General features: G+C 50.4%; 1 protein-coding gene across 24 annotated transcripts in view; it reads left to right on the forward strand.

Annotated features, from left to right (window-relative positions):
• The window catches only part of LOC147377050 (uncharacterized protein C1orf226 homolog), a 361,444-nt gene extending 354,355 nt beyond the window's left edge, over positions 1 to 7,089 (forward strand). For 23 of the 24 annotated variants that reach the window (XM_086393791.1, XM_086393793.1, XM_086393800.1 and 20 more), the window contains 2 exons: positions 2,531 to 2,840; positions 3,650 to 7,089. In XM_086393791.1, the coding sequence (XP_086249917.1) occupies positions 2,531 to 2,840; positions 3,650 to 4,145 (806 nt within the window). In that variant the 3' untranslated portion in view covers positions 4,146 to 7,089. Of the gene's footprint in view, positions 1 to 225; positions 2,238 to 2,530; positions 2,841 to 3,649 lie in introns of those variants that run through there. The other variant, XM_086393812.1, reaches the window with a different exon arrangement.
• The last annotated feature ends 9,069 nt before the right edge of the window (positions 7,090 to 16,158 follow it).

Raw genomic sequence — 16,158 nt, forward strand, 5'->3', positions numbered from 1 at the left:
CTCAAGATGCTACAGCCCAGCAAGGAGCTTATTTTATTATAAAGACAAGATGTATTTACCAGAAGACTGCAGAGAATTGTGAAGAGAGTACATGATGGGCTATATTTAAATTACTTAAGAATTCAGCAAATACATTTTGACGGGTAGAGAAGCAAGTAGTACAGGAAATCTAAAATGATGCTTAGTCAAAAAGTTATGTTTATTACACTGCTTCCTCAATAATTATAATAAAAGGGGCTTGCAATTTACAAGTTGCTTTGCCAGGTGCTTTTCGTACTTACACTTTTAGAAATGAATGTGTCTGCTCTTAAAATTCACATTAAACCAATAAGAAAACAGCCACAGAACTATGTGAGCCCAGAAGTGGTGGGGATTGGCCTTCTTCCCCAGCCTACCTCTCTTGAACACTCGCTCTAGTTTCATGGTGGCCCAAATACTTTCTGATTTGGGGGGAAATCATTAAACGCGTTAGTTTCCAGGAGTTCATGATCAAAGAAGACTTTGAAGAATATGGGACATGATAGGTAAATCACGCAAAAGTGGATGACATGGCAAGATTTACACTCTCAGGAGAAGACTCGAGTTGATACCCCTGTTGTACGATGGGCCAGGATCTCCTGCTGGTGTGGTGGGTCTACACCCGGAAGTCAGCCAGCCTGAACCAGCTGGCTCTGTGCCTGGTGTCCCAGCGGTGCTCTACCCAAGTTCCTGGCATGTCTCCTGCAGAGTGCTTTTCCTGCATGTGGGTTAGGGTCAGTTACAGAGGTGAAGACTGGGGCTCACCAAAGGGGGAGATTCCACTCTTCCCACAGCTGCCTCCTACCTCTAAAGACCTTCACCATCTGGCTTATTGAGGTAGTTGGCTCAGAAGAGAGATCTCTGCTTGAAACCACAATAGAGAGAAATGCTCCCTGTGACCCAGGACTCAGCAGGGCAGGGCAGAGAAGTGCTTTATGCGCAAGTTCAACAAAGTGGCTTCCAGGCTGGCTCAGATTAGAAAGAATCCACCTGCAATGCAGGAGACCTGGGTTCAGTCCCTGAGTTGGGAAGATCCCCTGGAGAAGGAATACTCCTGCATTCCTACCTGGAGAATTCCCTGGACAGAGAAGCCTGGGAGGCTACAGTCCATGGGGTCACAAAGAGTTGGACACAGCGGAGCAGCTAACACTTTCACTTTTTTCAACAGAAGGAAATACACACCCTAATCTCAGTTCCTCTTAGGAAGGCTCAGCAAGAATAGACACTTAGAAGAGGAGCCTGTGACCAAAGGCAACCTCTCCTCCCCACTGGTTGACAAAAGTACCTGGAGCGGTTGGGAAGGACAGGAACCTCCAGCCTGCTTGCAAGGTGCTAGCATGGGTCTGGCTGCACTGAGACCTGAGCTGAATTTCCGGGTGGGGAGACGCTGCCCCATGCCAGAGTGTATGGGGCATGAACCTTGAACTCCTGAGAACCCTGAGCTCCAGCCATTCCAGTTACACATTGCAGAGCTGCTGCGGTCTTGGTCTCCACAGTTCTCTATCTGCAAATGGGTTTGGCAGTTCAGGGTATTTATTTTGAGTACCTACTGTGTGCTAGCTGTCAAGGACACAAAGATGAATGAGACATGACCACTGCCTTGCAGGTACCAACAACTCAGTGGGTCTCCTCTCAGCCCTTTGAGTTAATTAATCCTTCCAGCTGAAGAGAGATCCCTAAGAGGAGTGTCCACAAGGCATATTTAGACAGCAGGCCAGGCAGGGAAGGGAGTGGGATGAACTCTGAGCTTCGGGTGAGAAACCCTGGTTTGTAGTTCCCACAGCACCCGTAACTGGCCTGTGACCTGAGGCCCAGCAGTTCACTGCTCTGAGCCCCGTTTTCCTCCTCCATAGTAAAAGTCTTAACCACACCCCACCTCACTAGGTTGTCCCGAGGATTAAGTGAGCTGGTGTTTGTCAGCTTCCTCGTACTTCCTTGGCACCAAGCACTCGTCCGTTTGGTTCACACCATCCCTCCTCAAACAGCTGGTCCGTTCTCCCAGATTCCACACCTGGAGAAGTGAGCATTTTCCGTGGAGAAAGCATGCTATGCGTGTACCTCTTTAGCAGAGAGCCTCCAACCGCAGGTCTCTCGCCCTCCCTCCACCGGCTTCTACCCCAGTACCCGAGTCAGTGCCATGCGCTCACCGCAGCATAAAACTGTACATCTCGTCGCTTCATCCTGGTTTCCTTTACTTTAGAAGGCCTGGTGACCCCAAGGTAAGCAGTTAGGCTGGGAGTCAAGGAGGCAGGCTTAAAGGGATAAGTTGGCTTTTTTTTTGTGGCTAGCGTTCATCACTGATTAGCCTGGGTGAGGCAGAACTAGAATTTCTGGTCCCACAGCCCATCAAGACAACCGGATTGGAAGGTTCAAGGGTATCTTTGCTGGCGCGCTCTTGACTCGTGAGGTTACAAAGTTGTGGGTGTGGTGTAAGGAGAAGACCGGCAGTGATAGGGAAAGAAGTGCCCGCTCCCCTCCCCTCACCGGCTCTCTCTTTCCTCTTTCTTTGTAGTCGACCACAGCATGTTTGAGAACCTGAACACAGCCCTCACTCCCAAGCTCCAGTCGAGCCGCTCCTTCCCCCACTTGTCCAGGCCAACGGCCCCCAGCGCTGCTGCTCAGGGGTCTGTGGAGCCCGGGGGGCCCGGACTCTGGGTGGGCAGCAGTCAGCACCTCAAGAGCCTGGGCAAAGCGGTGGGGGCCAAAGTGAACGACTTCCTGCGGAGAAAGGAGCCCTCGATCCTGGGCAGCGTGGGCACAACAGAGGTCAACAAGACCGCAGGGGCCCAACTGGCCGGCGGGGCTGACGGGGATGACGGAAGGTGAGTGCACCACCTATCACCTCCCTGCGGGTCTGTGGACCAGGAAGGGGCTTGCAGAGAAACTGTAGTGTCTCGAGAGGAGAATGACCCTGGGGAAGGGACGTGAGGTGGTCACATGAGAATAGCTGAAGGGTGACGTTTGGGGAAGCCGGCTTCACCGTCCGCCGCCACAGCGGAAGTTCCCGGCATGCGCATCACGTCCCGGCGCTGTGCTGTGCTTCAGCTGCACTCTGTTACTGACCCTGCCACAGTCCTCCGAGGTAGACGGTATCATTTCCATTTTGCAGACAGTGTAGGTTCAGAGTGGTAACGTGAGGAGCTTAAGGGTACAAAGTTAGTGATCAGCAGAGTTGGATTCAAACCCAGGTATTGTGGAAAGCACGCTTCCCAGGGGGATTCCAACACCCAGCCCCGTGTGAGGAGCCCTGCCCTGACAGTCAGTAGTGGAGAAGCCCATGTTTGGGCAGGTGCAGGGGAAGCCTCCCATTTGGGGCCTTGTTTTAGACAAGTGCACTTGGAGGGTGGTGATGCAACTTTTGAGAGCTATTGCATAGGTTCTGATGAGATGCAGTTCACCAGTGGGCCCAGTGTTAACTCTGTGCTGCTCTGAAGACCCAGTGAGCATGTGACAGCCCCAAAGCCATTTGCACTCACACTGCTGAGACTCATGCTAAACCAAGGATGAGAGTCCAGAGTGTAAAGCGCCCCCCTGGGTGGGTGAGTGGAAAATGCAGTTGGAGTTAGAGATGCGAGAACACAGCAGGGACTGGTGTCTCGCCAGCCTCAGAGCACTGACATCAACTTTACAGGTCAGCCCTGCAAGAAGCATTCCCTCGGCTGGATCCTCCACCTCCTGCCACCAGGAAGCGAACCCCTCGGGCCCTGAAGACCACCCAGGACATGCTGATTTCGTCACAGCCTGTCCTAAGCAGTCTGGAGTATGGGACAGAGCTGTCATCTGGGCAGCCCCAGGTCTCGTCTTCCGCCCAACCCAGCCCAGCCGATGCTTCCCAGCCAGAGGCCACCACAGAGGTGGTGGACAGGGATGACGCTCTGCCCAATGGAGAGGTTTCCGTGTCAGTACCTGATCTCATCCACAAAGACGGCCAGGACGACCCCAAGCTCAAGGTGACTGAGTGCCGAAGGGCCTCCTCCCCTGGCCTCATGGAGAGAAATGGCCTCAAACTCAGCCTGAGCCCCATCAGCCTGGCCGAGTCTCCGGAGGACGGCAGCCCACCTCCACGGGCGCGGACCTCCAGTGTTGAAAATGAGGGCCCTCACCCAGACCTGCTGTCCTTTGAGTAGAGCTGTTGAGCGCCCTCCCTCTGCCCTCTCCTCCACCGTGCACCCTGGCTCTGCCCTCTCTCCTGCTGTCTGTCCCCCTTGCACAAGGCATGGCAGAGTGATTCTCCTGGTGATTGCAGGGCCACAGGTCCAAGTGGTTGTATAGTCCAAGAGTCTGTCCATGGAATGGAAAAGTACTCCCTTGGGTGCCATCCCAGCTTCTCTGCATGCTGGCTGCAGCCCTTGGATGTTGGGGCACCTCTGCTCCCATGGTGCCCTGGCTTCCCATGGGCGTGCAGGGCCAGCAGCACAGGATGAAGGCTGTTCTCTTTGCCTGTCTTCCAAATGCCGCCTGCTCTTCTCTTTTCCTCGCCCTCCTGGTTCCTTCCTTCTCCTCCCTGGGTGCCCAGAGGCCTCCTGCCTCAGGGGCAGTCAGATTGGATGGGGGATGCTGGGTTTGGCTTGGTGACGGGCCCAGACCCAGAAAGCCACACCAGAGCACAGCGCAGCCGCAGCTTTTCCTGGTCCCAAGACACTGCAGGCCTCAGGCTGTCCCCTTGCCTCTGCCCGTGTGCATGCAGGCTGAGGGAGATGATTATGCCTGAGACCCTGGGCAGCCTTGTCGCCCAGCGCTCACAGGGGCTTCTCCTCTAGACGGGGAGCATGGTGAGCCCTCCCTGGGGCAGGGCATGGAGCCAGCCGCCGAGGGCACCTGCCCAGTGTGGGAGTGTCCAGAGGCTTTGGGAATAATGGTGCCCAGCTACGCTCGTGCTCCTTGCCCAGAAGGAGGGACCCAGGCTTCCCACGCTGTGCATGAAGACAGGGCTAGGCAGGCCCTTGCAGAAGCAGCAGAGCAAGTTCTGACATCATTCGGGGGGAGGGCCCGGGAACCTGGCATCCATGGAGCTGGTCCCAAGAGAACACGGAGCAGTAGTGGAGAAGGCCATGGGAAGAGTAGTCATTAGGACTCAGGGCATCTATGGGGCCTCACAGCCTACCGAGATGTAGTTCCAGGCTCTAAGCATGCTAAGTGCGAGGATGAAGGTGAAGAGTGTGAGGACCAAGGTGGAGGGTGTGAGAGGTTGGAGTATGGTGAGAGGCTGGGCAGGCTGCCCTTGAGGAGGGGGCTCTGCTCTTGGCCTGAAGGCGCTCTCTGTGCACCTGCTCTGGGGTCTCTGTGACGGACTGGCAGTTCCCCCAGCTGCACTGGTTCCGCCCTCCTGTGTTAACCCACCTCTGTGTTCCTGTCTCCCACCAGGAGTCCTGTCCTGCTGCTTTCCTGTGGCCAGGAGACCCTGTCAGGGGTTGATCCCAGCCTTGGGGGCCTTTGCAGCAAGAAGAGAACGCGCCTTTTCTTAAGCAGGGTGGCTGGTCCCTGGGGGAAGGCTGAGGGGGCTCGTCCGGCCACAGCAGGGTCTTCATTCCTCTTCCTGCAATTCCTGCTGCCTCCGTTTCTAGTCATCGCTTGGCTTCCCCTTCTGGGTGCCCCAGAGCTCACTGCCCACTTCCTCTCATCACCCAATTCCTGCTCCCCCCTCACCACCTCCGTGGACCCGGGAGCCTCGGGGGATCACCAGCGTGCAGGCTGCTCCTACCCCGTGTGCTCGCGTCTGCAGCCACACGGCCAGGCCTCAGCTCTGCCACGGCCTTGTCTTCTCACAGCAATGCTTTGTCTCCTCTTCCTCAGAAGGGTCCCAGCATCCCAGGCACCTGGCAGGCCATTGTGAAGTGAGCAAGGCTGTTACTGAATTGAGTCGATCCTGCCTTATTCCAGGAACATCACAAGGATGCGATATCTGCCCTCAATGCTCAGAAGTTCTCAGGACTAGCATTTTGGGGGCCTGTGAGTTTTCCCATACTGGCTTGGGGTTCTGCACAAAACACACAGCTGGGGGTGGGGAACAGAGCTAAACCCACATGCTGGGAGCTAGCCCCCTTTGATTTGCACTTCCATGCCAGAAGTTCAGTTTGCTTCTGATGAGAAACTTACTGAGTATCTACACTCTGGTCTGCTGCTCTCCCAGGGACCAGCGTGCCTCTGGCCGGGTGGTACTGTAGCCATAGGTACAGTGGTGGCAGGCCAGGGCTGGTTCAAACACCCAGACGCCACTGAGGCCCTGGAGTCAGCACAGGCATCCTGTCAGGCTGTCCTAGGACCATGGACAGGGTGACCCCAGAGTTCCTCAGGCTCGTGTCCAGTGCTGCATGAGGAAGGGGCTGTGGGACCCTGTGTCAGTGTCCAGGTGGCCTCTCTCTGGTCGCCACCTCAGCCATTCTTCTGCAGCAGGGGGTGGGGGAGCTCTCTGAGGCTAAAATCGAGTCCTAAATGCTGCAGAGAGTGCCTAGTACTAGGGGACAAGGGGTTCCCAAAGGCCGACAGGAACAGCAATGTCTATCCTGCCGAGGGCCCTGGCACAGACCAGCTGTCTATGTAAAACCCCACTTGGCTTCCTGTGTCCATCTCAACACCTGACCTTCCTGTAACTGCAATATGCTGTCACCCCTGACACACACACACACCCCTCAGGGTGACTCCAGCTTCTCTGGAGGCTTCACCCTGGGGTGGCCCAGTCTGCTCAAGGATAGGGCACCAAGGAGAAATGTCTTCTATGTCCTCAGAAGGAAGTGGGGCCATGGAGTTTTTTCCACATTCTGGTCCCACTCCCCTGTATCCCCATATTCAGCAATAGCTTTACCCTGACAGATGGAAGGTGAGCTTCCAGAACCTGGCAAAAAGGTGGCATATTCATACTCCCCTGGCACAGAGAGAAATGTAATGTGTTAACAAATGTGAGTGATGAAGACCTTCTTGTAATCAATCAGCTTTTAAAGAACCAAGAGGTTGGCCCCAGTTTAGGGGAAGAAGAATATTACAGAGCTATTCCGAGTATTTTCTAGAGATTTTATATTTATATTTTTAGTAATTTTCTGGTAGAAAGTATACAATAAAATGGTTTGGTTTGGGTTTGCTGGTTTGGTTTTTTTCTCCTAACCAATGGTGGGTGGTTGGTTTTTCTGAAGGCTGACTTGTTCGCCGGCCTTTTGCTTTGTGAGCCTGGGAGAGGGAGCCATGACAGATCTCTAGCCTGAGACCTTGGGCGGAAATGGTCTCTGGGGATGTGCCCTCGTTTAGTCCCCTAACTGGCTGGGCACCGTGGAAGTCTCCCTCCTCCATCGTGTGCAGAGGTGCCACCCTCCCCCTCAGAAAGAAGCAGGAAATGAGAGTGGCCACAGGATCAGCTACCTGCGGTCCATAACCCTCTCCCATTGAGGTGGGAATGGAGCTGGGTGTGCACACAGACCTTCTTCAGAGAGAGACCAGAGCTGCTATCAGATTCCAAGTCATTAGTAATGTCAGTAAAACACCCAAAGCTGCTGATGTGGGCACTTACCCCAGACTACAGTAGCCCAGATGCTCCTTCTGAGAGAGCATGGCTTAGAGCAGTGCTGGCCTGAAGCCCCCAGGGTACCCCCTGGCTGTCCCCAGACTGAATGACCCAGAGGACTCCCAGCTGAGAACTGACCAGATTTTTAACCTCCTTAAAAGGGACAAAGTGGAGAAAAGATAGGAAGAGGAAGGAAAAGAAGCCATATCCGTAACTAAAGGGGGAGGGATGGGCCCTTTCTGCCTAGCCCTGTCATTCCCAGCCCCCCACCCCCACCCCGTGATGAGGCCTGAGACCCCTCCCTGGCTACAATTAAAAAGCATCTCAGGCCTGAGGCTGTCTCCAGTCTTTTCTGCTCTGAATTCCACTCCTGCACTTCCTTCCTCAGAGGAAGAAGACAATGGACCTTCACTCTGCTTGCTTGCTCTGCAGAGGGGCTCAGCGTATTGTTCTGGGAAGGTACGAATAACGCAAAAACCAATCCAACATATTCCATACATGGGAAAAAGCATTTTAAATACTTAACAGGAGCAACTTTTTCCTTCAAGTCTAAGCTCCAGTTTGGGTGACCGCTCCCATTGAGTAGCTTCAGGATTGACTTTGGCAGTCACTCAGGTGTGAAATGTGCCTTTTACATGCCTTTTCTTTCCCACTATTATGCAAAGCAATTATTTGGGGCTAAGATCAAATATGAAAAATCATAATGTAAAAATAAAAACTTTTTGAGGAAATTTTTAAGTGTGAAAAGGGATGTGAATATGTCATTTTCTTTAATGCTGTGGTCTGAACCTTTGGTCTGGAAGCTGGGGTAAAATGCCCAAGCCTGTTTGTGTACTAAGTGCTGTCTGGGGCACAGTGGTAACACTGGAAAAGAGATCCCTGGTTGTCTCTCACGAGGCCCGCAGTGGACAGAGGAGCCTGGTGGGCTACAGTCCACGGGATCGCAGAGTCAGGCACGACTGAGCGCCCAGGCATGCCCGCCCAGTTGGTGAGGGCACCGTGGAACCTGCCTTCCTGTTATACTTGACAGGCTGTGTTATTAGCATAAGCTGTTAAACAATGGAAGTATGGAGAGCGGGGGAGGTGGCAATTTCAACTGAAAGTGTTTTTCCTCTGCCTGTAGTGATTGCTGAAGGAAATGAACAAATCACAGGTCATCAGGAAACCCACTAAATTCCTGAAGTCTGGTGGGGAATTCCTGTTGGGATTCAGACTTCATGGAATGACTGTAGCTAGTACCAGATTGCACCTCAGATACTGCTCCAAACTCAGAGAGCTGCTTCCTGCTCAATTTGCTCTCAGACTTATTCAGAATCCCTTCATGGTCTGTGAATCCTGGGAGTGTTCTAGAACCATCTGTGCTTCAATACCCTGTCTCCTCTCTATTCTCCTCCCCACCAGCACAGGGCTCCCGAGTTTGGTTTGCCACCTGCAGGCAATAGCTCCTTGCCTTTGAGGTTTGGGTCCTCAGGGTTCCCTGGGCCTCACTCAGCATTGCCCCTGCTGTGCCTACCACTCGAGCTCCCCACCCCCCGTTGTGGCGCCCTTCTGAGTGGGAACAAGTAATTAATTCCACACGAAGAAACACAGCCCTCGTAGAAGAATCCCCACCTCCCCCTAAACAGCTTCCTAAGTGCAGACAACATTTAATGTCATTCATCTCTCCCAAGGAAATCCACTCTGGAAACCTTCATTTCAGTCGCCAGTGAAGCACCTTCGGGGACTTTCCCCTCCAGGGTGCCCTCCTCCCTGCTGCCGTTTGCACTGGGGCGTGCCATGAAAGCCTGGAGTCCCCTCCTCTGACTTCTCACTAATGAGAAAATTCCTCCGCGTTCGTATCTAGGGTCCGACACCCAGAGACACAAATCCTCTTTGTGTCCAGCTTATCTCCAGCTGCTGCCATGATAAATAGTGCAGCTCAAGGGAGCCTGGACAAGCTGTACCCACGGAACAAATCACTTGGTTACTGACCACACAGACAGGGAAGCCGGCTAGGGGAAACGTTTAGGGACCAACTCAGACACACCAGGCTACTTTCCCGTGGGAGGTGCCTGAGGAATCTGTCTGTTTGGGGATAGGAAACACTGCCAGTGTTTCGCTCTTGGAAAAGGCAAAAAAGAAAAAAGTCACCCAAAGCCAGAAGCCACCTCACAGCAAACTGCAATTTTTGTTTTGCATTTCACCGTTTAACCAGTCTAGCGGTTTCCAGTACTATGGGCTTCGCCACCTTGTGCCTTCAAGTTCCCTCCGTATTTGCCCAGGAACCTCTCTACACTCCTGTTCTTATGCAACTCCCACCCTTTGAGCTGGTGGGTAAGTACAGCAGGTGGCGCTAGTGGTAAAGAACCGGCCTGCCAATGCAGGAGACACCTAAGAGACGCAGGTTCCATCCCTGGGTCAGGGAGATCCCCTGAGGAGGGCACAGCAACCCACTCCAGGATTCTTGCCTAGAGAATCCCATGGACAGAGGAGCCTGGCGGGCTACGGTCCATAGGGTTGCAAAGAGTGGGACACGACTGAAGAGATAGCATGCACGTAAGTACAGCCAAGTGTTCAGCCTGCTCCATGGGCTGACTCATGAACTTACAGCATCTCCCTATGGTTACTGTGGCCTGGTTCCAGTTGGTCCAGGCCACTGCGGGGCCAACAGAGGGACGGGAACTCCATCAGCCCTGCAACTGCAGCCACAGAATGTACTCCCCCCAGCATCCTAAGCCCACAGCCGATGGGCCCACTTGCTGGATAGGAAAACTCAGAACAAGCTTGTTCTACCTTCCAGTCGGTCTCTGAACTTTCCAGTTCAGAGATAACTCTCCAGTCGGTTATCTGGTACACTTGCTCAATTAAAATCCTGGGTTCTCTGTGTCAAGAGCTGTCGGAAAGTCTTTGCAGCAGACCTGGTCTGTTCTCTGGATGCTGGGCCAAGGTGTGGTATTTCTAGGAGCTGGGTCTTTGGGAGAGGCTGTGTAGGACAGCTGGAAGGTGAACCCACTTGTGATAAAGCTGAGGGAGGAGGTTGTGCTCATGGGCAGCAGCCGTGCCCATGCCTTGCCCTACATCCCCCTAATTCTCCAGTCAGTGGTTATACAGGTGGTATAGATGTGACGGGGCTGGGGACTCTGCTGGGACACCCATGGGAGAAGGCGAGCCTGGTTCTCTGTGCTCAGGATCATCCCCAGTCCTGCCCAGCCTAGCTTGCCAGCTTCATCTGCCACTACTGCTTCTATGTCCCAGGGCCCACACTCCAAACTGCTCGGCATCACTGCCGTGTATTTGTTCAAGAATGTCCATCCACCTGGGCACTCCCGTCATCCTTTCCCTTTCCTCTGACCTTGCCAGGCTCTGTTAATTCATCCTTCAGATTTCAGCTCAGGCATCCCTTCCGCTGGGATCCCTGCCCAGACACCACCCCCAGCCCATCCTCTGCTCCTGGGTGGCACCCTCTGCCTTTCACCATGCTGGCACTTGCCACATGATGTGAGCAGGAGCTGCCTCCTGCTGGCTCTCTCACAAGTCTCTGAACCCCACCAGGGCAGGCCTTGTCGTCTTCATCTCTAACTCCTTGGTCCCTGGCACAGCACCCCACATGTCACAGGAGCTTGATAAAGATGTGCCTTGAAATGAGCTAAACTCGAAGAACTCGTCTTCTGGTTTGGGAGATTTTATATACATGTGCACACACACACACGGGGCTTCCCAGGTGGCTCGGTGGTGAAGAATCCCCCTGCCAATGCAGGAGACGTGGATCCCTGGGTTGGGAAGATCCCCTGGAGAAAGAAATGGCAACCCACTCCGGTATTATTGTCTGGAGAAGCCGATGGACAGGGAAGCTTGGTGGGCTACAGCCTGCATGGTTGCAGCGTTAGACATGACTTAGTGACAGAGGACACACGCGCGGGCACACACGTAGTCTAGTGCTGAGTGTCGTGGCCTGAGCCAGCCCCACCCCTCTCAGCTCCTCTCAGGGCCTCCCCCTCAGGTGGTTTCTGTCTCTGATGTCCTCTGCAGGGAAGGCTGGAGAGGGGCCGTTTTCAAAGTGGAAGTGATGAGTGGACCAGTGTGTCACTCGTTTCTCTTCATCCAAAGCCTTCATCAGTTCTGTCCCTGCACCGGTGGCACCTCACCATGCAGCCAGCGGAAGCGGGCACGCACGTCCAGCCTGACGTGAGAAGGGTCACACTCCAGCTCTGGTTTTGCCGCTCCCCCAGCTGATCTCAGGTCCCGTTCTTAAAACTCATACTTTATTATTCTGGGCTTTCTTATTAGTTGATGCTTTATTATATTTCATTCCAGGAATTGTGCTAATCAATTTACATTCATTATCTCATTTGTTTTTCTCAATAGCCCTGCAAGGGAAGTCCTCCTAAGCCTGTTCTTTAGGTATAGACAAAGTCGTACTGCAGTCAAAGAATTCACACACATGATCTCATTAATCCTTGTATCTTGTGAGATAGTTATTTCAGCCCCATTTTATAGATGGGTAAACTGAGATTGGGGCTTCCCCAGTGGCTCAGTGGATAAAAAATCTGCCTGAAGTGCGGGAGACACAGGAGACGTGGGTTCGATCCCTGGGTCAGGAAGAGTCCCTAGAGAAGGGAATGGCTACCCACTCCTGTCTTCTTGCTTGGAAAATCCTGTGGACAGAGGAGCCTGGTGGGCTATGGTCCATGGGTCACAAAGAGTCGGACACTATTGAAAGACTAACACTTTCACTTAGATTGAGGTAATGACTAAGCAGATTGCCTGAGTCTTACAAACTGATAAAAATATAGAGCTAGACCTGCAGGCCCAGGATTTTAGATTCCAGGAGCAGACAGCATCATCACCACATGGTTCTTCTCTGTTTCCATCACACCAGTCTGATAAAATTTTCCCGGAAATGCTCATGGCCCAGAAACATCTTGTTGAGTTGGACCTTCTCCAGGGATGAATGTGATTTCATTAAACACTGAATATTCATGTGGGATGGGAATTTAGAGACCCAGTCATCAAATCCCTCATTTTACAAAGAGAAAACAGCAAGGACTACAGTTTTTCAATATTAACCTGTCCTGGCATGGTCTCTGATTTCCCACAATAACTCTATGCAGGAAGACTTATTAATCCCATTTTCTAGATGAGGCTGGCCAGAGGCTTAGAGAGTTTCAGCAACTTGCCCAAAGTCACTCTACCAGTAAGTGACAGAGCTGATTGGTGCCTCTGGAAAACATCCATTCTGCAGGGTGTTGGTATGAATATGATCTATGAATTGCACTCCAAGCAGGAGTGGAAGAAGTATTTCTATTGCATCTCACATTGCAGACTCAAGGAAGCCTGGCTCATACACTAATCCTGTTACACTGGAGATTAAGCTTTCAAATGAGAGATGAGTATTATGAGCGGAATGTTTGGCCTTTTGTAGCTACCATAGTCCCTCAGCCGGAGAAGGCAATGGCACCCCACTCCAGTACTCTTGCCTGGAAAATCCCATGGATGGAGGAGCCTGGAAGGCTGCAGTCCATGGGATAGCTGAGGGTCGGACACAACTGAGCGGCTTCATTTTCACTTTCATGCATTGGAGAAGGAAATGGCAACCCACTCCAGTGTTCTTGCCTAGAGAATCCCAGGGACGGGGGAGCCTGTTGGGCTGCCGTCTATGGGGTCGCACAGAGTCGGACACGACTGAAGCGACTTAGCAGCAGCAGCAGCAGTCCCCCAGCAGTGCTAAAACAACAGAAACTTCAGCTCATTATCTGTTTTCTTGGTGGTTGTCTGACCTCTTGTGGCTGAGTTTAGGCATTGCAGTTTCTGGCAACTAGTTTCTCTAAGCAGCAGCTTTTCATGACAAAAGCATTTATGAGGTAAGTACTATCTCCTTTGGAAAGGCTTGTAAGTTTCCTAAGATCATTCAACAAATAGTATGTGAAAGGATAAATAAAACAGATGACACCTTTTTTTTTTTTTTTTTACTAGGAATTCCATAGGGGAGAGAAAATAGAAGGGGAGGAAATCTTTGAAAAAAATTAGAATTCTCCAAAAGTATAGAAAGATTAAAATTTTAATACAATGGCATATAGACCTTCAAACAGGATGAGGAGGAAAAACTCAGACACACTTATAGCAAAATGTAGGGTCAAAAAGAGAAACCACCTTTAAAGTTTCCAGAAAAAAAGATGGGCTGTAAAGGAGTATCAGGTTGACATCAGACATCTCAATAAGAATCCTAGATACAAAAAACTAGTGGCTTAATGTTTGATATTGTTGAAAGAAAAGGACACTAAACCTATATATTCAACTATCATTTGAATGAGTATAAACACTATTTTGAAGTATGTGTGTGTGCTGAGTCGCTCAGCCATGTCCAGCTCTTTGCGACTCCCTGGACTGTAGCTCACCAGGCTCCTCTCTCCATGGAAATTTTCCAGGCAAGAAAACGAGTGGGTTTCCACTTCCTACTCCAAGGGATCTTCTCAACCCATTTGCAGGTGGATTTTTTACTGCTGGGTCACACGGGAAGCCCATTATGAAGCATGTAAGACTGCAAAGGCTTACTTCTCAAAGACCATCTTTGAAAATATTCTTGGAGGAAATATTCCAGTAAGAAAAGAAGTGAACTCAGAAGAGTTCCATGTGTTTGTAAATACATAGGAAGTAAGGATGAATAATTGATTAGGCTATGGGTTTTCCAGTGGTCATGTATAGATGTGAGAGTTGGACTGTGAAGAAAGCTGAGTGCCGAAGAATTGATGCTTTTGATCTGTGGTGTTGGAGAAGACTCTTGAGAGTCCCTTGGACTGTAAGGAGATCCAACCAGTCCATTCTGAAGGAGACCAGCCCTGGGATTTCTTTGGAAGGAATGATGCTAAAGCTGAAACTCCAGTACTTTGGCCACCTCATGAGAAGAGTTGACTCACTGGAAAAGACTCTGATGCTGGGAGGGATTGGGGGCAGGAGGAGAAGGGGACGACAGAGGATGAGATGGCTGGATGGCATCACTGACTCGATGGATGTGAGTCTGAGTGAACTCCGGGAGTTGGTGATGGACAGGGAGGCCTGGCGTGCTGCGATTCATGGGGTCACAAAGAGTCGGACACGACTGAGCGACTGAACTGAACTGAACTGAATCTTACTATTACATAGATGGTAAAGGACTCAAAAGGAGTAGATAATAATAATTCAGATTTTAGATCAGAAAATGAGATGGGATTAACAATGGTGACAAAATTATAGAGAAAAGCAAAAATGCTAATTTTCAATAGGCTGTGGATAACTATCACCAAAAAAAAATTTAATAGAGCTTTCCAATAAGCAGGGTTAAAGGAGGAAAAAAAGAAAACAAAATATATAGAAAATGGAAAGAACGGAGTAAGATTTTTCTCTTAGCTCAGGCTTCTGTAACAAAATATTCAATACCATAGGTTGGGTGGGTTAAAGAATGCACATTTTACTAGACTTTCTTGTGGGGTGGGAAATCTGAGGTCAAGGTGCCAGCAGACTCTGGCGAGGACGGCTTCTGGAGGGGCCTCCAGCTGCCTTCCTGCCGTGTCCTCACAGGGCCCTTCCTCGGGGCTTGCAGGCAGAGAGCGAGCTCTGGGGTCTGGTCTTCCTCCTCTTACAAGGGCCCTGAACCTCTTTTAAGGCCACCACCTTACCTAAACCCAGTTACTCCAAATACCATCAGACTGTGGGTCAGAGCTTCAACATTTGCCTTTGGGAGGCCAAAAACATCCAGCCCATGACAGTGGCAGAAATAAATTCAAATAGGACAATTTCTAATAAATATAAGGGTATCAAACTTACCAAACAAAAGGAGAAAAACTTAAATTGGAAAAAAATTAAATCCAATAACATTTGTCTATAGAAGACAGGGTTAACACAAAAGATATGAAAAAACTTAAAAGCAAAGAGATAGAAAATTATATATTAAAAAGTATGGATGAAGAGAAAGTCAAGATAGCAATTTAAGTATGATAAAAATAGAATTAGAAGCAAAAATTATGAGAAAAAGAGAAACTTCAAAAAAATTAAGATAAAATAGTTATTAAAAATATATACATCTAAAAATATAACCTCAAAATAGCAGAACTATGAAGACATACATATGTCAATATAATATATGTCAATTATTATAATTAGAAAACTAAACTGTTATCGGAGAAGGCAATGGCACCCCACTCCAGTACTCTTGCCTGGAAAATCCCATGGATGGAGGAGCCTGGAAGGCTGCAGTCCACGGGGTCACGAAGAGTTGGACACGACTGAACGACTTCACTTTGACTTTTCACTTCATGCATTGGAGAAGGAAATGGCAACCCACTCCAGTGTTCTTGCCTGGAGAATCCCAGGGATGGGGGAGCCTGGTGGGCTGCCGTCTGTGGGGTCACACAGAGTCAGACACGAGTGAAGTAACTTAGCAGCAAACTATTATATATTGGGTTAAAATGAGAGACTTTTTTCTTTGATAGATCAAATAGAAGAAAAATAAGAACATCTATGAAAAATAAAAATATTTGTCTTATATGGTCTATAATCTTGAATACATTGGTGGCATTGGTGAAGATAGTGTTAAAATGGATAGAAAAAACGACTCTTTCCTAATGAAATGTTCACAGGATGTTCACATATACCAGGTAATCATCAAAGCCTCAGAAATCAAGTCAAATTATGTT

Source organism: Bos grunniens, chromosome 3 (assembly GCF_055505025.1).
Source record: "Bos grunniens cultivar Pamir isolate PY7600 chromosome 3, Bosgru_T2T1.0, whole genome shotgun sequence".
Taxonomy (NCBI): Eukaryota; Metazoa; Chordata; class Mammalia; order Artiodactyla; family Bovidae; genus Bos; species Bos grunniens.